This window comes from Equus caballus, chromosome 1 (genome assembly GCF_041296265.1).
Source record: "Equus caballus isolate H_3958 breed thoroughbred chromosome 1, TB-T2T, whole genome shotgun sequence".
Taxonomy (NCBI): Eukaryota; Metazoa; Chordata; class Mammalia; order Perissodactyla; family Equidae; genus Equus; species Equus caballus.
In genome coordinates, this window is record NC_091684.1 from 143,714,477 (window position 1) to 143,735,268 (window position 20,792).

A 20,792-nucleotide genomic window follows, 5' to 3' on the forward strand; every position below is an offset into this window, starting at 1 on the left:
ATAATATTTTTTATTGTCAAAATTTGCGAGCCTTCAGAAAGGAAGGTGGGGGTGTGCGTTGAAAATGTACTGATTTCATCAGCGCCTCCGCAGGCAATAGGAAATAGTGGATTGCGTATTGAGGCAGAGAAATCGGACTACTACCACCGGAATGTTTTCCACTCACCCACTTTGTACTCTTCCTTCATACTGGAGTTGGGGTCAAGGCAACACTGATGCAATTCTCCACTTTCCTTGGGTTTCATTAAGCAACTACTAGGCGATGAGTGAGTTTCAATAGAAGAGGAGTGTAGAATGATGCCTATAACGATGTGACTTATTAGGAGCTGTTAATTATCTGAATTTTACCATCCAGACATTATTAATGCCTCTCCAGTATATCTTTTATGGATGAAACTGTACATTTAATAGCAAAAGTACCAGTGGGAATTGACAATTAGCAGCCACGCATGAACTAGATGCAATGTGGCATATTTCATCCCGCTTAGATAGTGATCGAACAGACAGGCCAAAGTTTTCTTCGCTAGAAATTGCCCTGCTAAGTGGTTTCTGGATCCTTCGCGGAGGAAACAGCAAAGGAGCTGAAAGCGACCTCTTTCAACCACACCAGAAATTGGCTGTCTATGGCGATTCTAGACTCACAGAATCTGGTTTAGACACAGATCTATCAAACCAAGATTGGAAACCCACTGGACGTCCCATCCCGAAGTAAGAAGTGCCACGTCCTGCCATCCTCTGCCTTCCTTGGGATGCCAGCCCAGGTCTAATTCCTTTTTAGTTTCTTCTCAGTCCTAGGCTGTGCTGGCGGGGAGCTACCTGCGATTCCCCAAGGTGGATAATCGGATTTATCTCTTCCCATGCTGGCTGGGGATGGGGACGAGTTCTGTCCCCGAGAGAGTCTCAGAAGTAGGCACAGAATCATCTTGCCGATCTTAAATTTCCGTCCCAGCGCTGGGGAGAGGGGAGGACCGGGGCACGGGAGGCTCCCCCCTCCTCCTCCCCTCTTTTTCCCACCTCTCAAAATTGGCAGCCAGTCCGTGGCTCTCGGTCTGGGGTCTGGAGGGTGGGGAATGTGGGTGAGGGGGCCGGCTGGAGAAGCTCTCGCTAGCGCTGCCTGTGGCCAGACCCGCCTCCATCCCCTCTCCGGCGCACACACACGTCCACCCAGACACACTCCGCGCGCTCCCTCGCGCTCTCGCTCGCCCGCCCGCCGCCGCCTGCTCTCTCCCTCCTGCTCTCCCCGGTCTCCTTCTCCCTTTTTTTTTTTTTTTTGGTACCATAGAGTTGCTCTGAAAACAGAAGATAGAGGGAGTCTCGGAGCTCGCCATCTCCAGCGATCTCTACATTGGGAAAAAACATGGAGTCAGCTCCGGCAGCCCCCGACCCCGCCGCCAGCGAGCCGGGCAGCAGCGGCGCGGACGCGGCCGCCAGCTCCAGGGAGACCCCGCTGAACCAGGAATCCGCCCGCAAGAGCGAGCCGCCCGCCCCGGTGCGCAGACAGAGCTATTCCAGCACCAGCAGAGGTAGGAGGCTGCGAGAGGGGCTGAGGAGGGGGCGGCGGGAGCCCGGGCGCGGAGCGGGGGGCGGCCGGGAGCGGGCGCCCGGGGCGCGGGGTCCGGGGCCGCGCGCGAGCCTGCAGCGGCGCCCCGAGCCCGGAGCACCCCCCTCCCCTCCCCCCTCCGCCCCCCAGAAATGTTGCAAACTTTTGCAGCCCGTTCTCGGGTTGCAGGAGGAGAGGGGGGCGGGGGAGGCGGCAGGAGGGTTGACAGCCGGCGGGCTCACCCCCTGGCTTTGATTTTTCTGCAAAGAGAGGAGGAAAGCAGCGTTGCCGAAATTAAATACGCTCCCCCAAAATTCGGAGAACCGGAGAGTGGGGGCCCGGGAAAGAAACTTTTAAAGCGGCAGCGTCCTTTTAAGAAGGAAAAGAAATCTGTTTATGGCCACCCTCCTCCCCCTTTACCTTTTCTCCTCTTGACAGTTTCGGCCCCGGCTGCCCGAGTCGGGGGTGTGTTTTCGGCCCCCTCAGAGCTGAGGGGAGCGAGAGGAGTGAGCGATCTGGGAAGCCCCGGGGGGTGGAGAGGGGGCGCTCCTGGATCTGGGGGCGACGTGGGCACCTTCTCTGGAGCACTGTGCTGGGTTTGGGATACGGGGAAAGATCTGGAGGAAGAGGGGTGCGGGCGTGCGTGGTGCTCGCCAAGTTAGGTGGCGGGCGCGGCGAGGGGAGGTGGGCAAGTTGGTGGACCCGGGGTTCGCAGCCCCGCGCCCAGGCTGGCGGGGGGCGTGTGCGCGCCAGCGCGCCGAGGCCGGCGGTCCGGTGGGGCGCTCCCCGCGCATTCGGAGCGGGCGTCTACAAAAGCAAACAAGCAGAAAGAGAGAGATCGCAAGGCACCCAAACTTATTTCTGCCCTGAGAATCCTTCCCTCCCTGAGGTTCCAAGCGTTTCTGCGAGAACCTGGGAATGGTCAGTGCGAGTTGAATGCTGGTTGGATAGTGCAAGCGATGTTCCCCCCTCCCCGAGCGATTTTTACACTTCATTTTAGAGTGTGTTGCCGGGCGGGGGTAGTTGGGGAGATCCGTCGCCCCCTCCTTGCTTTTTCCTAGTTAAGGTGGAGTATTGGAGAAAGCTCACTCTCTCCCTCTTTTTAAAGGTGTCGGAACCTGGTGTTGGGTTTTTCTTGGGGGTGGGGATTGTTTATTTGAATGCGCCTGGAGTTTGCAAAGAACAGGAGGAAGCTACGGCTTTAATTACTGTTGTAAATAATGTATAAATCACGCCTGTCACTCCGGAGGAAGCGGGCTCGCGCGAGCCGCCCAGGGCTGGGGACAGAGAGGATCTCCAATCCGAGCTTGGGCGCTAGTCCAGCGTGCCCCCTCCTCTTGCTACTCGGCTTCTGGCGGCGTTGGGGAGGGCTGGGGAGAGGCGAGTTGGGGCCCCGGGAGCCGCTCCCTTCCTCTGGTTATAGTTGGAGGTAGGAATATGGCTGATCATGTGCTGGCTGTTTTACAGTATTCCCCCCGTATCCCCCCCCCCCACCCTTAGCCACACCCCCTGTCCGGGCGCTTTCCCATTCACGGAATTCGAGTACAGTAAAAGCAATCAGGATGACACACTCGAAAAACATTTAATTAAAGGCGATTTCCGAAGAGCGAACACACCGAACCGCGGTTTGAGCGGGAGGGGGTGCAGCGAAGGCCGGGAGTGAAGGGAGGGGGATAGGGACCGGGGGCCGGGACCTGCCGCTAGCTTGGGGAGTTTGTGTGTGGAGAGCTTTTGGCTGCAAAGAGTATATTTAGACCCTGAGACGGTGGATTTGGAATGCGAGCGGGTTATGTAACAGGGTTAATCAGAAACACTGGAGAAAATCCCCTTCATGTGTTTCTGAAGGTTTTTTTTTTTTGGAAGAGGGGACACAGTATATAGGAAGCCATACTAATTTCTGGTTTGTGCTGCCACCCCCCTCTTTCTTAACGCCCCCCCCCCCCCCCCCGCCCCGTGTTATTAGCATCTTCAGGTGTCATTCTTGCCAGAAGGTGTTGTAAGTGATTGGGTTGGCAGGCTGCAGAACCCACTAGCAAATCCGTAACTTGCTGTTCTTGCAAATTATATAACGCTGGGGCATTCAGTACCACCAGCCCCCTAGGCTCAGCAAAAAGGGGAGAGGGACAAAGTGGGGGTGGGATGCATCTTGCACAGCTGACCTGCTGACCCATATCCCCTTGCCCCCTGGAGGCCCACCCCCCACTCACTCTTTTTTGAACCAACCCCGTGTCATCCCTCCGGAGATTTAATGGGGGAGGGAGACGAGGTAAGGCCCAGACACTCAACTCACATCCTGCACGCAGGCACTAGGTTATATAACAGTCTGAGTGGAAAAAGGAAGGTCAGAGATGGAAGCATCCTTTAGCTAACACAGCAGTAGTAATAGCTTCCAGAAATTATGTGCATTTGCAGACTTTAACCTCAGATGTAGCATCTCTCCTCAGGGGTACCAATCTTTGTGTGTGTGAGCTAGGGAGAAAAAGAGAATGTGTAAGTATGCCCAGTAGATGAGAGTGATTTGAAAATGGGAAATGTTTGGGTTTTCAGATGATGTAATGGAGTTGGCAGAATATGCAAGTCGGCTCCCAGAGTGTAAGCAGCAAGAAAATTGGAGCTGGCATCCAGTATTAATGTTGCATAAATTACAATATCGGAAAGAAATTAACCTACACACTAGGTGATTACACCTTTTTAATACTTAAACATAAAGGCACACAACTCCAAAGGAAAAGCAAATATCATCACTTTATAATTAGCATTCTCAACCTCTAGGAGGGTTGAGTGGAGTTCTTGGCAGAGGGTGAAGTGGGAAGCTTTCTGATTTGGGAGATGCTTTCCAGAGAGGTAGTGGGGTTAGCTTTCAGCCAGCCAGCGTTTGCAGTGCACAGAGATTGTGGTCTGGATTCTCATGACATTGAGGTGACCTCATGAGACATCTCCTAGGTAGACTTGAAGCTGTTGCTGAATTCCGAACTCCTGGGAAGCCACATGTCAAAGGACTGTCCGTTTAGTGCCTGAGCTTCCAGAATCAGATGTGTGACTTTATAATCTGAAAGACAACCTCCCCTTCTGCTTAAAACTGGGCAGGCAATGTTAACAGTTTTAATGAAACTGTTCCGTTTTCTAGGTGGTATTGATGGCTGGTGTCATTCAGTCTCATCTTCGCAGCACAATGAAAGGGAAAAAAGAAAGGCAAGAGGCAACGTGGGAAGTAAGAATGAAGCGGAAAAAACCACAGCAAATCTTTAATTTAACAAGGCTTTTGAGGACTTTAGGGAGCCATGAGCATTGTGACATAACTGTTGTTAAAAACCCTTTTCCAGAATCTCGTTATTATATGCATGCCAGAAGCTTACATATTTTCCTTCACTCAAGTTATCCTTACAGGGCTGTGTGCCACGCGCTTGGTTTGGAACACCAGTGTGGAAGGTAGAAGGCTTTTAGGGCAGGCTGACCTAAAGGAAAAATCGAAACCAAAAGATGATGGGATTAACACTGAAAAGCTCAGTTGGGTTGAGATGGAACCCCCTGGAAGCTCAGCTTAGATTGACTTAAAATCAGTTAACAAGGCCTGTGGTTTATTTGTAACCCTGAGGACTTCGAGACCCACATAAGTCTTTGGCTTGGAAAGTGCTTCGCCTTCATTCCCCCCTTCAGTCTTGGCTCATTCACTTTCTGGTGGCTGCTCTTGCCTGGCAATTTATAGCGCTTTCTAGAGACTGATTCTCAGATCAGCTTTGCTTACACGGACATGGCCCTCCACACTGAACAAATGATGCCCCATAGTTTGAAAGAGCTACTGGCTAGGATAAAGTCCTTTGCCAGAGGGATGGAATAATTATTTTTTAAACGAAGGGACTTTATAATTTTCCGGTAAATTGCTCATAAAAACATTTATAATTATACCCTTTATAAAAATGTAATAGAATCATTTTAGAAAATGCATTTGATAATAGTTATGATAACCTTTTTTGTTGCTTCCCCTTTATTCTTAAAAAGAATTGAATTATTAATCCAGAAGTCAAATCTTGAGTGGCTAAAAACATTTATAGCAGCCTCTTTTTATGTTAGTCACCTGCTGGAATTTTCCAAAACTTACTGGCATTATGAGGAGCCCTTGGCTTTAGAAAATGTATTTCTGAAACTGAAATATGGAGCCGGCGTGGAAGCCCCCTAACCATGAGACCTTTAAGTTGTGTTTTCAAGGCAGCAGAGGTGGCGGGTACAGCACACACTGCTGGCTCCACACCAGACTCCTAAGTGGGATGCACGGAGGTGCAAGAGTGTGCATTGCAATAGTTGTGCCTCTGGATGGAAATGTTCTGAGGATTTTTGGTAGCAAACTGACTCCTGTCTGGAGCTGACCTTTGGAATGCCAGTGAGACAAGCCCACCGAGTCTTCTCCTTGAGCCACCCTCTTGTCACTTGAGTTAAGAGCATGTTTTTCTCCAGATTCTCCCATTTTGCCGGTAGGACATTGTGGTGTGATGTTGGAAGGACAGACAGAGTTGGGTGTCCCTGGAAATTCTGTTCGTGTGATACGGTCTCTTACAGCATGTGCCAGTTTTTCTGAGTGTGCTCTTCCTTTCTCCCTCCATCTTCCTAGTCTACTTGATGAATTGTGCTTCTTAGCTTATATATGTACCTCTATGTCTGTAGAAGCAAAATAAATACATAACAACATTTCAGGTGTCTGGGGAAAGAGTTGTAATGTGACTGCCTCATGTGCAAAAAAAATAGCATAGAAAATGCAGCTCTCCTCATATGACATATACTGCTGCTCACCTCTTTGTCTTCCGTGAGCCAGTGTGCAGGAACTTTGAGGTAGATGTCTGCTCCCTCAAGGAGATTCTGACCCAGTCATCCCAGATGAATGATGGATGCCACCGGGCAAGAAGAGTCTGCTTTGGGAGGCCTGGAGGTGCTGGGGTAAACACTAACCTAGAATGTTGGGTACCTTTCTGAATATGAAGACGTCTTCCTTGCTCAGAATTTAGGGACTGCCTCTGTCTCTCTCTGTCTCTCTCTGGTGTTCTCTCTTCTATCAGTTTTTAAATTGGGGTTTTTCTCCCCCCTTTTTTTGTATCTAATTCATATTGCGAAGTGTTGGTTTGGAAATAAGGTGTTAAATTTTTCACCCATCTTATTAGGCAGTATGTTAAGAAAAATAAAATTGAATCATTTTGCATTAAAGCTTCAGAAAAATCCCTCCAAATAATCAGTGTTCGAATGTTGATTAATATACAGTAAAGCATGATTTTTCTATAAGGGTACCAAGGTGTTACTGATAAATTGGTGTTTCTGGCTAACAGTAGATTAGCCAGAAATATTTTCTGACTTTTCCTTCTTGAATATATATTTTAAATGTGCTGGTCCCCTTTGCTACCCTAGAAAGAACATTGAGAATGTAATCGAATCTTTCTTTGCACTTTGAGGATCTTCTGGTGCCACAGGGTCACTGTTCTGAGGATAAATTCTGATTGTACGTTATAGAGCTATAAACGGAGACAGCGTCAGAGATTGGGCTAAATCTGTCCTGATCCCAGCTTGGAAATTGTTTTCTTCTTTTGTTAAATCCTCCATATTAGTATGTTTTGTTATTGGCGCCCTTGTGCTGTTAAGTTGCAAGCAGCGAAATAGAAATTCACTTCAATTACTTGGTTCTGGTTAATTGAGGTTTTTACTTGATAGGAAAATTTCAACCAGAGTCTAGAGCCTTAATTCTTTCTCTTGAGTTATAGAGGATGTAGAATTATTCTCAGATATTCAGGCTGTTGTATTTACAAGGAAGTTATGTACTATAGTGCCATCGCGTTGTGTGACTTCTCCCCTGTGTAGCGGTAGAGAGGAATGCCAGCTGATTTTGCCTCTTCCTTAGATACGTTGAAGTGGTGTCTTTGGTCTAGGACTTGTAAATTGAGAAAGTTAGGAACCTCAAGAAGTAGAAGGAAGAGTTTCAAGAATATCAATAGTGAACATCTAGATTCCCCCAAAGGAAGCTCTCTCTCCAAGCTTAGGCCTTGTTCACCAGACCAGTATGGAGAGCATTCTGGAATCACAGCATCCGTCGGAGGCTGACTTTCTCAGGGCCGTCCTACTTGACTTAATGATAGTCTGCAGCTATCTTTGATGTCGTAGTGTTGGAAATTCAGCTTGGGAGTCTTGGCGTTCTTTTGTATCAGCCCAATTATTTTTTATTTTTTTTGCTTTTGGAGTAAAGACATCAAGGAGATTGTCTAAAGAACTCCTTCCATGCGGGGAATGGGGCGTGATGAGGAATACATATACGGCAGCTCGTGGTTTAGGCAGGCTTGCTTTTTGCTGTGGCTTTTACATGCTAATGTTAAAAGGAATTCCAGGTAACAATTCCCTTGTGTTGGTGGAAGGACAGTTTTTTTCCTAACAGACATTTATGGCCCCAGCTGACACGTCATTATTACAGATTGTCTTATCACATTACATGCTGGGGCACGTTGACAGTGGCGTGGCTCTGTGGTTTCCTGGTGACTGTCTCGTCCACAGATCTGAGGCCCTGGAGGCCGGCTGGGGAGCCCTCTGCAGTGCCCACTGCCAGCTAAGAGGACAGGTTTCCCACGCTCTTGAAGGTGCTGGAGGACTCCAGGCTGTCCCAGGTAGTTTCTCTCCTAGGGCTCTTTTCCCTGAAGCTCAGTCAGAGGCTGGAAAAGAGTAGAAACAATTAGAGTGCAGAGGATTTATAATCTCCTAGCCTCGAATCATCTCCAGCAATGTTACCGAGCATTTGAGTTTGATTATGAACTTTAAGAAAGTGTGTGGAAGCAATTAGGAAGTTCCTAATCCGTGAACCGACCGTGATAGACAGAAACTCTTCTGGGGTACAAGGAAGGGTACCACTTAGTACAGGATCCTCAAGCCTGTGAAAGAGGCAGCGCACTGTTAAAAATACCTAGCTTACTTCGGGGGAGGATTTGGCTGAATACTGATGAAGTTTATGAAATATGAATGTAGTGAAGTTGCTGTACGTAAGTGGTAGGCGTGTGTGAAAGAAGTAAGAAGAAATAAAATTGTGGATAAATGACAGTCTGAAACTTGATGGAATTGTATACGTGACAAGAATGGTGACGTTTGGGTCTGTGCTTAATGGGGGAAAATAAACTGGCTTAAATTCTATATGTCAAGCTAGATGTGGGACTAAAAATTACAGAATATAAAATCATTTGACTTATTTTATAAGCAAAGAATGCTACCGAGGAGAAGCAGGCAGGTTGCAAAGAATCGAGGTGAAACAGAGTGGGGGAGAAAAATGAGGGACCAGCACTTGAATGTATGATGAGGTATGGTAATCACTGTTTTAAATAATCCAGACTATTAACTACTGTGCTGCTAGATAGAGAATTCGTTATAGCCAAACAAAAGGCATAAATATGAATTTTAGGTTGTGTGGGAGAAATCTTCTTGATCCCCAAAGCATAAATGCATGTACTCAGAAGCAAAGCTGCACACGAAGTAATTTTTTCTGTCTTATCCTGATTAATTGACAGCCAACTGTATGCCTCTTTCCTGAAGGTGACTTTACAATCTCCAGACACAGACATTTCTCTCAGAAGTGGAGTGAAGGAAGGAGAACCACAAGCTAAAGTGTGTTTCGCTGGGTGAAGTATTTTGGGGGAAAGATAAGACTGGTGAAATAGGGGAATGGAGTCGTGCCTACAGAGATTAAGAATGCCTGTTTGGGGCTGGGGAGTGGGGGCTGTGAATGAAGGAAGGGAATCTCTAGAGGGAGAGTCTTCTGTGCAAAAGAAAATGAAATTAGCATTGACTCTGAAGTGGCTGGGAATGCGACTTTCTAATTTTAAATTATCTTTAACAAGGGCAATGAAAAGAGGAAAAGTTGACACTTTGAGAAGTTATGATGAACTTGTCGAGAATGCCAGTTGACAAAGGCAGGTAAGGGAATACTTGGGAAAACAGAACAGGAACAGGTCTGAAGGGCACGATGTCTGCTTCCTAGGGTGTTAAAGGAATTGGCGGGTGTGTTTATTGACTCTTCCAATTAGTTTTAAAGAAACCTGAAGAAATGGACAAAGACGGAGGAAAGAAACCGGATGTGATTCTGCACTTCCAGAAGCAAAGAGGCTTATATCATCCTGTTTGATCGATGCCAGTCATGGGGAGGAGTGGCTGTATAGAAGTTAATGGAATTGCAACATACAAATCACAGAAGAAACAAGGGTATATTTAGCAAGTCTGAAAACTCTTCAATAAACTGCATTCCTTTTCATTTTCACTGTACAGTTATAAAACCAGCGGAGGGTCATAGGCCACTGTAACGATAAAGCATGTGCTGCCAGGAACGTGTGTGTGACGAGCATGTTATATCTGAAAGGACAGGGCAGCTGGGAGGGTGAACTGCCTGTAACTCTCAATTGTCCAGGTAATGAAGCATTGGGAAAGCAAAGGCAAATGAAATACTTTGATAATCAAAAACGATTCTTCTTTTAGTGATCATATTAGTCGACTGATGATGATAAATGTGAAATTGCCAGAGTTGTATTTTACCGTTTCTGGCACGCATGACCCACTTTGGAGGAGCAATTTCTGTAGACCAGACTGTTAACCCAGAAGATGTAGAACTTCACAGAGTGAAGGATGACGGTTGAAGATTAGTGAGGTTCTAGACTTTCTCAAGGCCCCACAGAGAATCAGTAGGAGAACTGATGCTACACAGAAAGGGTTCTAGAAAGTTCTAAAGCTCGCTTTCTAACCTTGAGCTACTATGTGGTGCTCGCTCATCATGCTGCCACTGGTCATGTTTTATTAGACTAAAGCCTGTTAGAGCCAAAAGGGATGTGATAAATCATCTAGTCTAGCCACCCCTGTCACCCTCCATGCGCCCCCTGCCATTTAAACTAATGTTCATGGACATCTAAGAATGTGTGTGAGGTCCCATTCCTAATAAGTAGCAAGGCTGTGACAAGAACACAGGTCTTCTACTTCCTTACCTAATATTCTTTCCACTTATATGCTGTGCCACGATGCTTGGAAGTTCCAGTAAGGTACAAAATCAAGTTCCTGTCCCCCAGGAAAACATGAGGATCTTACCATGTGTACACAAGTTAATCCAGCGTTAGGTAGTAGATATGTCTGAAAGTAAGCACGAGTTATTTTGGCTCTGCGTCAATAGTGGAACATATTGTATCAGTAACTGTTACTTTTTAAAATCCCACTGGGCTTTTTTATTATTAATTAAAAGTTAGCCAGTGAGCTTGTCTGTGTCAGTAAAGCCATCCTAAAGCATAGTGAAAATAGCGTCTGTGTCTCGTGCTCTGGTTTAGTAGAAATGAAAATACGGGATGTGGAGTCGAACATTTGTACTCATGCTTTGGGGATGATGGGTGGAGCTGGAGCAGCCAGGGGGCGCAGTGGGGGAGGATGTGTCTCAGCTGCAGTTTTCTTTCCTCCAGGCAGAGATTAAGGCTGTGTCCTTTACAGAGATGCTCAAGAGCAAGTCTGCGAATGGAATACAATGTAGCCAGTAAAAATCATGTTGCAGTAGAAAAATATATTTCTTGATGGGGAAAATGTTCGTGATCTATTGCTTAGTGAAAAGTAATAGCTTCCACAGTAGTGAGTGCAGAGTGGCATCATTCTTGTAAAAACTATTGTATGTGTGTGTGTGTCTGTGTGTATTAACATCGGCCCACATATACCTAAATGATGAAATGATAAAGTGGTCATCTCTGGGTAGTGAGATTATTTGAGTTTCTTTTTTCTTTGTGCTCTTCTGTATTTTCCGAGTTTCCTGCATTATGCGTGTATTAATTTTGTAACTCGAAAAAAATAAATCTTATTTTTTGTTTTCAAAATGATGGTTTGTTGTGTTGTGAAACTGGAGATACTCTGAAGGAACTAATTCTGAACTTAGTATGTTACACAGAATTTCTTGATATTTCAGGATAGGCCAAGTTTACTGGCCCAGCGAACAGTACCTTTGACAGTCGCATTCAGCCAGGAAAACAAGGCTTGAATATGAAAAGGAGTGTCCTAATATTGGCATTTCTTGCCCCTGTAGGGCAATGTCTTTGAAGCATTTATTCTGTCACCTAGAATGAGAAAAGCATACTACATTGTGAGCCAGTGTGCGCACATGCACATACACACACACACAACACACACACACACACACACACACACGACATAAACTTTTCACATAAAATATTTATTCTTTATCTTCCATGCACTATTATTTTTGCTCTATTATTTACAGACGAAATACAAGTCATGAGCCACCAAATTGGTTTCATGATCCATTTATGGGCTGTTCTGTGCAGGTTGAAAAACCCTGTCCTGGGCATGAGGTAGGAGCAGCCTTTCTGCGGGCCAAGGCCTGGCTGTGGGAGGGAAGGAGGGCTGGGAGTGTTTCCGCAGTAACTGATGTTGATTCCAGGTGTTACTCATTATGATTTTAGGGAGGAGGCAGAGGAGGGAAAATAATTTAAATACTTATTATTTGTAATCCTACAGTATCTTTATGCCGCTTTTAGCACATGCTTGTTAGTATCCTATTACATTTAGACGTGCATTTACCTACACTGGCTTAGAAGGTAAATTCTGGGCTCCCCCTTTGCTTGGAGTTGATTTCACTGTGTCAAAGCACCATGGTGGCATTCTTTCATTCAACAAGTATTTGCTAAGCACCTTCTGTGTGCCAGGCACTGTGCTAGTCTCGGGGGGTAAAGCAGCGAACAAGGGAGGCTGGAGCCCTGCCTTCCTAGATCTTACATTCCAGTGGTGGCGACTCTCCATGTAGCCCACTGTCTGGGTCACCTTTGCCCAGCACTTCTGAGGGTTGTCCTCTACATGTGTCTGAAAGTTGGCCTTTCTCGCCTCTCTTCCTTATATGTGCCTTCACCCTCCCCTCCTCTTCTCCCCCACCCAGTCTTCCGTCTTATGTCCCAGTCTCTCTTTGCTGATTGACATCCTATGATCATTTTAGCTCTGGAGGAGACTCGCCCCCTCCCTCCTGTAGTTCTCCACTCTGTCTTTTAACAGTGTCAGTCATATGGGCCCTGCTCATTCAATAAACATGTAACCTCTTCCTTTGCGAAGTTCCTTGACGCTGTCTTACAGTGTTATTTCCTGGGTAGCAGTCTAGCCTCTCCAAGAAGGCCAGCACCGTGGTTTACCCTTTTTCCCCAGCACCGTGCCTTGCCCAAAGCAGGTGCTCGTTAACTGTGCAGATAGTCTGCCACGTGGCCCTGCAGAGCTGTTTGCTTTCTCAGTAGATCCAGCTCGGCACTTCCCGACTCTACAAGCACAGCTTCTGCTTGCTTACACTTCCAACTGGGCCTTGGGTTTGGACCCAGCTGCCCTTGTTTGTCCTACTTCTGTCTCTCTTGGATCCACCAATCTTCCCCTTGTTGGCGAGTTCAGGCCTGCGCCAGTCTTGAGCAACTCAGACTGAGGCTGGATGTGTTGGGAAATAGCATACATGGTTGTTACAAGCCTGCTGGGAGTGAGACAGACCTGGGCCAGAGGCCCAGGTGTGCTGTGTGCTAGCTGTGTGACCGTAGGTAAGTTCTTTAACTACTCAGTCTGTTTCTTTCATCACCTGAAAACAGGGCTGGCTGGCTGGTGATGCTGCCAGCTTCCCAAGGTGGCTGGGAGGGTCACCTGTGATAGTGCATGGCAGGATCCCTGGTGTGCATCAAGTGTGGCTCCAGTGACAGTGGTGATGATGGAGCACACACAGGAGCTGGGGGCCCTCTTGCCATCGTTCCCCTGAGTCCTCCTCCTCAGATCTTCAGGTCCCTTTGCTTGGAGCATTCCTCCTTGGTTTTGATTGGTTGCTCTGTGAAATAAGCAAGAGTCCCAGGACCTCTGAAGCCTTTCCTTTTACTGCTAGTTCTCTTTCCTGGACTAGATCCTGCCCCAGTCCCTCAGCTCAGCTGCCCTGGCTGGATCCTGCCGAGGGAGTTAAGTTCAACCCCATCAGCCACTCGTTGGGCTTCCCTGAGGTTACAACCCACACCTTCAGCTGAACCAGAGGTGGGCTCATGTCTGCCTGCTCCCTTTCCCCCAGCCTCACTATTCCTGCGGTACCCGCTAGCTGCCCCCTCCAGCCATTGAGGCCGGGGGTGCTCCCTCCTTCCCTCTGTGCTCCCGTGTTCTCTCACGCCTCATTTCTCAGCAGCCCATCATTCCTTGCCCTCCCTTCCCCTTTACTCACTTTCTCCTCCCTGCCAAAAAATCACATTGGAGAAGCTTGTCTGCAAGGGTTCCATTCAACTTGTTCTACATTAATGCTCCACTATGGTGACCCACTGCTGAGTCTTTTGCTTGTAATGTAATCTAATAATTTACATGCACTTTGCAAGCAGTACTCTCAGAGACTCACAACCTGCCTGAAATTGCTCTGCTGTTACAGTATTTGAGCTGATGAGAGAGCAGCGTGAGAAAGTAGTTATTGGTACCACGATGGTATTGGGTAAACCCAAGAAAATAATGTCAGCACACGGTGAGGGTGTGCTGGTGGATTATTGTATCTTTTTGTAGAGAATCAATTAAATTTGCTAAGGGTTTTTTATTGATTTTGGCTCGTAATTGGACTAGGATAGGTCAAAGGATGGTAGGGGTAGAAGTGTAGCAAGCTACAGGCAGCGAATCAAGAATGGAGTCATGTCTTTCTTGGATGCTGTGAAAATGTTTTCGTTTTGATATACTACATGACTTATTAATTGGCACTGTGATTAGGTTGTTTTATTTCTTCACTCAGACATGTTGGAAGCCGATTGTAATATGCAGTAGTAATGAAAACAGAGTAATGCTTTAATAATAGCACCATTTTAAAGTGAATTACACCATTAAATGTCTATTTTGTCTAATTTGTATTGTGATAGTGTGCGTGATACACACACATACGGACTTAGAGTGGTTGGTCTTTAAGAAACAGACTCTAGCTGAGAAGTCCCAATCCTATAATATTGGACAGTCAGTGAATGAAAGTAAGCCATTGTTCAGTGAAAAAGTGAGTTTTTCTATATTTAAATATAAATATATATATATGTATACACAGACGCATACATGTGCAGATATGTATACTCACACATATTGTGCCAGTCAGACAGGTCAAGAAGAAGCTGTGTGACAGTGGCATAAAAAGTGCTTGCCTTGTGTTGCCTTTTAACACGTTTCTTAGCCTGCGTGGGGAAAGAGATCAGTTATGGCAGGCCAAGTCAATTGTAGTATCAAGGCCAGGGTTTGAAAACAAGGCTTTGTGCATTTGCTTCAACCTCTTCGTCCTCATTACCATGTCTGAAAACCTGTATTAATTGATATTTCTCAAGTTTAAGGAGAAACATTAAGGGCCCAGGAACTATGGTCATTTTATTTGGTCGTTTGTCTCTCAAGGAAGGACACTGGCCAAACAACTTCTTCCACAGTAGAAAGATAGAGGTGTCTTTTTATGCTTTAAGTCATAAGCTAACCCTAGAGCAGAGACAGGATCTGAGAAGGCAGCATCAAATTGTAAATTAAAAAGTCCAAGAATGGATTACACTCTGCTTTGGTCCCAGTGACTTTATCCCTTCACTCCCAGGGTGGCCGGCATTGGAGGGGGGTGGGTAGTTTGGCAGTAGATGTCCATAAGTTTCCAACCATCAGAGTAGTGCCTCCAGGGAGGGAGGTCCCGAAGGCTTACGTGGTTCATCTCCAGTCTGGATCGCTGCCTCCAAGACCTCGTCTCCATTTTTTCCTGCAGGGGCCATCTAGAAGGGATTTTACTGGGAGTTTCCATCTCATCCCTGCTCTCACTCCAGGATTTTGCTTCTCAACATTGTCACTACTACCACCTGGTAATAGGAACCTCAGATCTGGTCCAAAGAATTGAGATTTTATGCGATTTAGAATATATTTAACTTTCATATATGTCAGGCTTACTCGGATGACCAAAATATTGAAAGCAAGTTTGCTTCATAAACAACTGTGCACTCCCTGTATCTCAGATCAACAATGTTGATTTTAAACGTCGTGAGCGTTTGAAGAGAGAGTAAGCAGCATCAATGCCTGGCATCTGGATTAAGAATACAGTTAGTGGAGAAATGTTATTGCAAGCCTCAATGAAAAATATCAATATCATATTGTGCCTAATAAAATATTATAATGAAAATTACCATGGTGTTTGACAACATCCCTTTATTAATTGGTCTTTTCCATCATTATTTCTTCATAACAGACACACTCTGGTTTTATTGCTCATTAGTTAGAGTCCTTATTGAATTCACATTTTGCTGCTTCAGCTGTGTTTATCTTCTCATTGGTCTTAGTTCCTTGAGGGCAGCGTTGTAGATTGTCTTGTCTTCTGTCCCATATTTCTTTCTCTTACTTGGGCATTCAGTGAATGCCCTCAGGATGCTGGTGACAGTGCAGTTTAGAATCAATACATGAAAGACAGCCAGCTGAGAGAAAACTGGGATGAGGCAAGAAACTCTAATCTTCTTCAAAAGCTTCAGATGTTTAAAGGTGATGCACTATATTGCCTCCTTTCATTGATTCATCAAGTATTTATTGAGTACTTACTATGTGCCAGGTCCCATGTTGGTCAATGGAGGTGCAAAGTTGAGTTAAAGGAATTGATAGGCAGGAAAGACACATTAACTAGTAATTTCAAAAAAGGTGGAGAGTGCTATAACAGAGATACAAAATATATAGCACAGAGGAAGACAGAGAAGATACTTCATGAGGAGTCAGGGAAAGCTCACTGAGGTGGATACATTGCCTGGTTTCTGGAAAAATGGGGAGAGATTTGCCTAGAGGGCAAAAAGTGAGAGGAGATTCCAGGCCAAGGTACCTGAGGTGAACGTTGGTGGCACATTCAGGTGGGGTGAATGAGGTGTATAGAGTATGTTGGCAAAGACTAGGAGATGAAGTTGGAGAAAGGAGGCAGGGGCCCGGCTAAGCATTTTGGACCTTCTCCTATGGCTAAATTTTGAGCAGGTGAAAAATACCTGATTTCTTTTTGGTAGGGTGCTTAAGCATGAGGATGTTGAGGTTCAGGCTGGAGAACTGACCTGTAGATAAGGAGCCACGTTAGGAGATCTCTGTGATAATTCTGGAGAGACATACTGCAGGCTGGGACTCGAATGGGGTGAGGAGGTGGGCTCTGAAGTAGAATCCCCAGGAGGTGGAGTTGGAGGTTACGACAGGAGTCAGTCCAGAGTTGGGTGGAATTATTGGCTGGGACAGTTTCGGGGTGGGATGTGAAGAGGGAAGAAGGCGTGAGTTCTCTATGGATGGGCTGAGTTGGAGGTGCCAGGAAAGTGTGTGACGCACACCTGGAATGTGGGTCTGGCAGAAAGCATGTGACAGTATGTTACCTGGGGAATTTGGAATAAAAGTATTTTATCAAGGACCCGGAGCTCGGGAGGGACAGCTGGACTGGAGACGTGGAGCCCTAGCTCTGAGCAGCATATTTGACAAGGGATCGGAAGGTGAAATTTTATACCAGGTTATGTTCGTGGACTTTGAAGTGATAATAGGAGAAAATAAGCCTAGGATGCAAGTGGGTGTGATTGAGAAGGTACAGGAGATGGCTTGGTACAGTGACAGAGAAAAGTATCTGAAAAAACGGGCTGTGGACCTGGAAATCCTTCCTTTACTAAAGGCATAGCAAAAGCAAGAATGTTTTTAAATCCAGAGGTTCTGATGCACTTTGCTGCTTCGGGTGGCATCTGAGTTTATCTGTTTTGATGGTGGTTTCTCCTTCCAACATGTCTAGCTGATGATTGAAGAGTTGCTGTCCCCCCCCCCCCCCCCCCCCCCGCCTTTTTAAACTTTCTACACAGCCTAGCATTGATTTATCCTGTCTCTAAAGGGAATCTGCCTCACACTTGGCAGAACCTCAAGGTTGGGAGAAATGGAATGAATAGTAGCTGTGGAGAGGTCTCCACAGTGCCCTGGGAGAAAGGCTTCGTGGGAGAGAAAGTTGAAAGAGGGTCTTGAGAAAGGGTGTGAGATCTTCAAAGGATGGGCCTGGCCATGGGAAACTAAATGGAATGATTTTTTTTTTTTTTTAAGTTGACCAGGAAGAGAAAGAGAAATGCACAAGTGTTTGTTGGTGGGTGGATGATGATGTTGATTATTATAGTGGGATGGCTGTTCCGTGTGTTTATGACACTTAGTGTTTTCAAGGGGTTTGCACATATGCAGCAGCCTCTGGAGGTCCTGGGAAGAAGACAACAGTGTTTCAGCCCATGGAGGGACCAGAGAAGTGTTGTGTAATTAGGCAGACCTGTTGACTTAAAACAACTTGGACACTAATAGGCTGAACTTATCTTTAATGCCAGCAAGCATGACATGAGGGGGCTTTGCTTTCTGGAAGGGCCATCCCCTTGCCTTCTGAGGCACTAGCCGGGCTCCCTATTGTTTTCAAAGAGCTCTGACTAAATACTTTCCCTGTAGATATTCCACTAATATGTCATATGAATTATTTGTGTTATCTCTGTGCTGTGAAATTAGAGGCCTTCACCCACAGTGTGGTAAGCAGATTAAAACGAAAGCCTGTTTTTTATGGTGTGGGGGAAACCGGGCAAATATCAGGGAACCATTTTGTGAGTGTTTGATCTGACAGTGGGGAGGCCTTGGGACGCCAGTGTCTTCTAAAACCTGAAAGCTGAGCTCCGGCTGGAGTTTTCTTCAAAGAGGTTTATGTTTTATCCGTTGGCACTTCTGAGGGGGAAGGACAGTTTGGAGTGGGTGATGCTGTAATGACTCTTTTCTCGCTGCTATTTTCTTCTCCGGCTTTTTAACTTTGCAGAAAGCCCTTCCAGTTCTACTGGTCAGACCCCGTTCAGGACTTTGGTGGCCAAACAGTCCCCTTTTGTTAAGCGAGCGTCCTATTTTGGTTTCTCTTGAAAGGTGCCCTTCAAGACAGCAGAGCCTTTATTTGGGCTGTTTAGAATCGAGCCTTGAAGAAACCAAAACAGAAATCGTTCTAAACCCAGGCCAAGTGCCTCCTTTGCCCAGCAAGGCAAAGCTAACCCCGCACAAGATGAAATCTAACCAGCTGGTTACCTGAGAACCACCTTGGGGAGTTCTCCAGCTTGACTTCTCTTGCTTTGGCCACCATCCCGAGAGCCAGTGAAAGCTGTGGGTCATGGCCTTTCTGTGCAGAGATGCAGCAAAAGAGTTATGGCTCTTGGGGAAGTAGCATAGGTTGGGTTATGTTTTAAAATGTCCTGTGTCAGCTCGCAAAATGCTAAGGATCTGTAAGGACCCTAAGTGGAAATGGGTCAGAGAAGATATTTATGACCATAAGCCTAGTTGTCTTAGAGTGGTGCAATTTTTCTTCTTTATCACTCAAGCTTTCGATAAGTTCATTTTATTCAATTTATCTATCCCTTTTGTTTTTTAAGAAAAAGGTATCCATAGCTTTAGCCTACCTCACCTACTTCTGCTATTTCTGGTTCTGCCTTTTTCTGTCACACATTAGGTAAACTGAGTCATTTGAGAAAATTAGGTCATATATGGGATTTGATAATTTAGAGGCTGTGCAATTTGAGGTTATTTTTTTCTGTTATGATGGATTTGGGGTTAACCCCTGTGATTTGAAACAGGATCTTTATTCTTTTGTACCCAGAGATCCTCTGGTTTAGGGCTCAGGCAGGCTCATTGCACAAGTGCTGCCTTCAGTTTTGGAATTTTTCCTTCCTTCCTTTGGTATCACCTGGGTCATTCAGGTGGAATAGGGAAAGAGTATTGGGTTTTGTTAGAGAAAGAAAGACTGGCTAGACAAGTTTGGTCCCTAGGGGTAGTTTGGAGCCTTCTTGAGTGTGAGGTCATCGGTCTGAGCTTCCACACTTAACTGGTCAGGAAAGCTCTGCCCCTCCTCCTTAACTGCATGTTTCCCCCTGTGTTTCCAGAGGAGGAGACAGCTGCCTCTTGGGGAGCCTGCAGCATCCTGGGAGCATGCATCCCAACTGGCCCCTGTGTATACAGGCCACTGAAAAGTGAAGTGGTTTGGAGATAGGCATCATTTTAAGGCTAAAGTCACACATTTTAGAAAGTTAAGGACTGGTTCTGTGACAGGGAAGTTGAGCTAAATGTGCAGTTCTATTTTAATTTTCATTTGATGCCAAGGCGAAAGCATTGGGAGATAGGCTATAAATGTATAAGTAAGTCACTGCAAGAATAGCCCCTTGCAAAATGCAGATTTAGGGAGGCTAAATATTTTCTCACATACTTTAATGCACGTGAATAACCAACCCCTGATCGAGTTCCTGAGAAAGGGATGTTGTATAATCACTTAACCTTGGTCACTGTAAAGACTTGGACAGAGGGCTGCATAACTGTAAAGTGAGTATCTGGTTGTCTCACCGCGGGCTGCAATAACAGAATACTGTAGACTGGGTGGGTGGCTTCAACCGCAGACACTTGAATTGTCTCACAGTTCTGGAGGTTGGGAAGTCCAGACCCAGGTGCCAGCAATTTGGTTCTTGGTGAGGGCCCTTCTCTTGGCTTGTAGATGACCATCTTTTTATTGTATCCTCACATGGTGGAGAGAGGAAGTCCAAATGTCTCTTGGTCTTAGAAGAGCACTAATGCCCTCATGGGGACCCCCACCCTCATGAGCTCATCTAACAAGTGACCTCTCAAAGACCTCTACCTCCTAATGTCATCACACTGAGGATTAGGGCTTCAACATAAGAATTGGGGGTGGGGGACATATACATACAGTCCCTGACATTGGTCGATGCTTAAAACTAATAATTTTCAGGGTGGTCGATTTGTTTCCAAAAAGTTGTTTAAAATTCTTAAGCTCCTCATTTGTTTGTTTAAACAGAGTCCTGTTTTTCTCTGTATGTTTTATCTTATGCATGTTTGTGTCGCATCATATTCCGGCACTGTTTGAAAGCTACAGTAGTAAAGCCCAAGATAATTAAGGCTATGGTATCATTGTTTTAAATTAGTGTGTGTGATTTTTTTGTTTTTCTAATTCAACAGCAAGTTCCTTCGTATTCTGCATAATTGGATCACATTTTAATTTTGTGGCAAATAAAGATCTATTTTACATTTCTATTAGAAAGACAAGCCCCTGTGGCTAGTCTGAATTAGGATGTTTGCTGTTGGTTGTACTGAAGCTGCGAGCCGTTTAGAGTTGATTCAGCTTCTAAACCTCATTTATGAATCTTTAGGGTAAGGAAAGAATCTTCAATCCAAAGATTATCCATAGCTGTAGATTTCATGTAAAAATAAATATTGAGACGACAAGAACATG

General features: G+C 45.8%; 1 protein-coding gene and 1 long non-coding RNA gene across 3 annotated transcripts in view; both read left to right on the forward strand.

Annotated features, from left to right (window-relative positions):
* The first annotated feature begins 1,061 nt into the window (after nt 1-1,061).
* The window catches only part of RORA (RAR related orphan receptor A), a 687,966-nt gene continuing 668,235 nt past the window's right edge, over nt 1,062-20,792 (forward strand). The window contains exon 1 of the mRNA XM_023627995.2: nt 1,062-1,523. Coding sequence (XP_023483763.2) covers nt 1,358-1,523 — 166 coding nt within the window. The 5' untranslated portion in view covers nt 1,062-1,357. The remainder of the gene's footprint in view (nt 1,524-20,792) is intronic.
* Nucleotides 8,036-11,385, forward strand: LOC102149550 (uncharacterized). 2 transcript variants are annotated; one of them, XR_011426130.1, is made up of 4 exons: nt 8,036-8,172; nt 9,086-9,157; nt 9,391-9,466; nt 9,577-11,385. It is a non-coding gene; the product is annotated as an uncharacterized lncRNA (long non-coding RNA). The 2 variants fall into 2 exon arrangements; XR_011426132.1 differs by having other exon boundaries at nt 8,041-8,172; nt 9,061-9,157.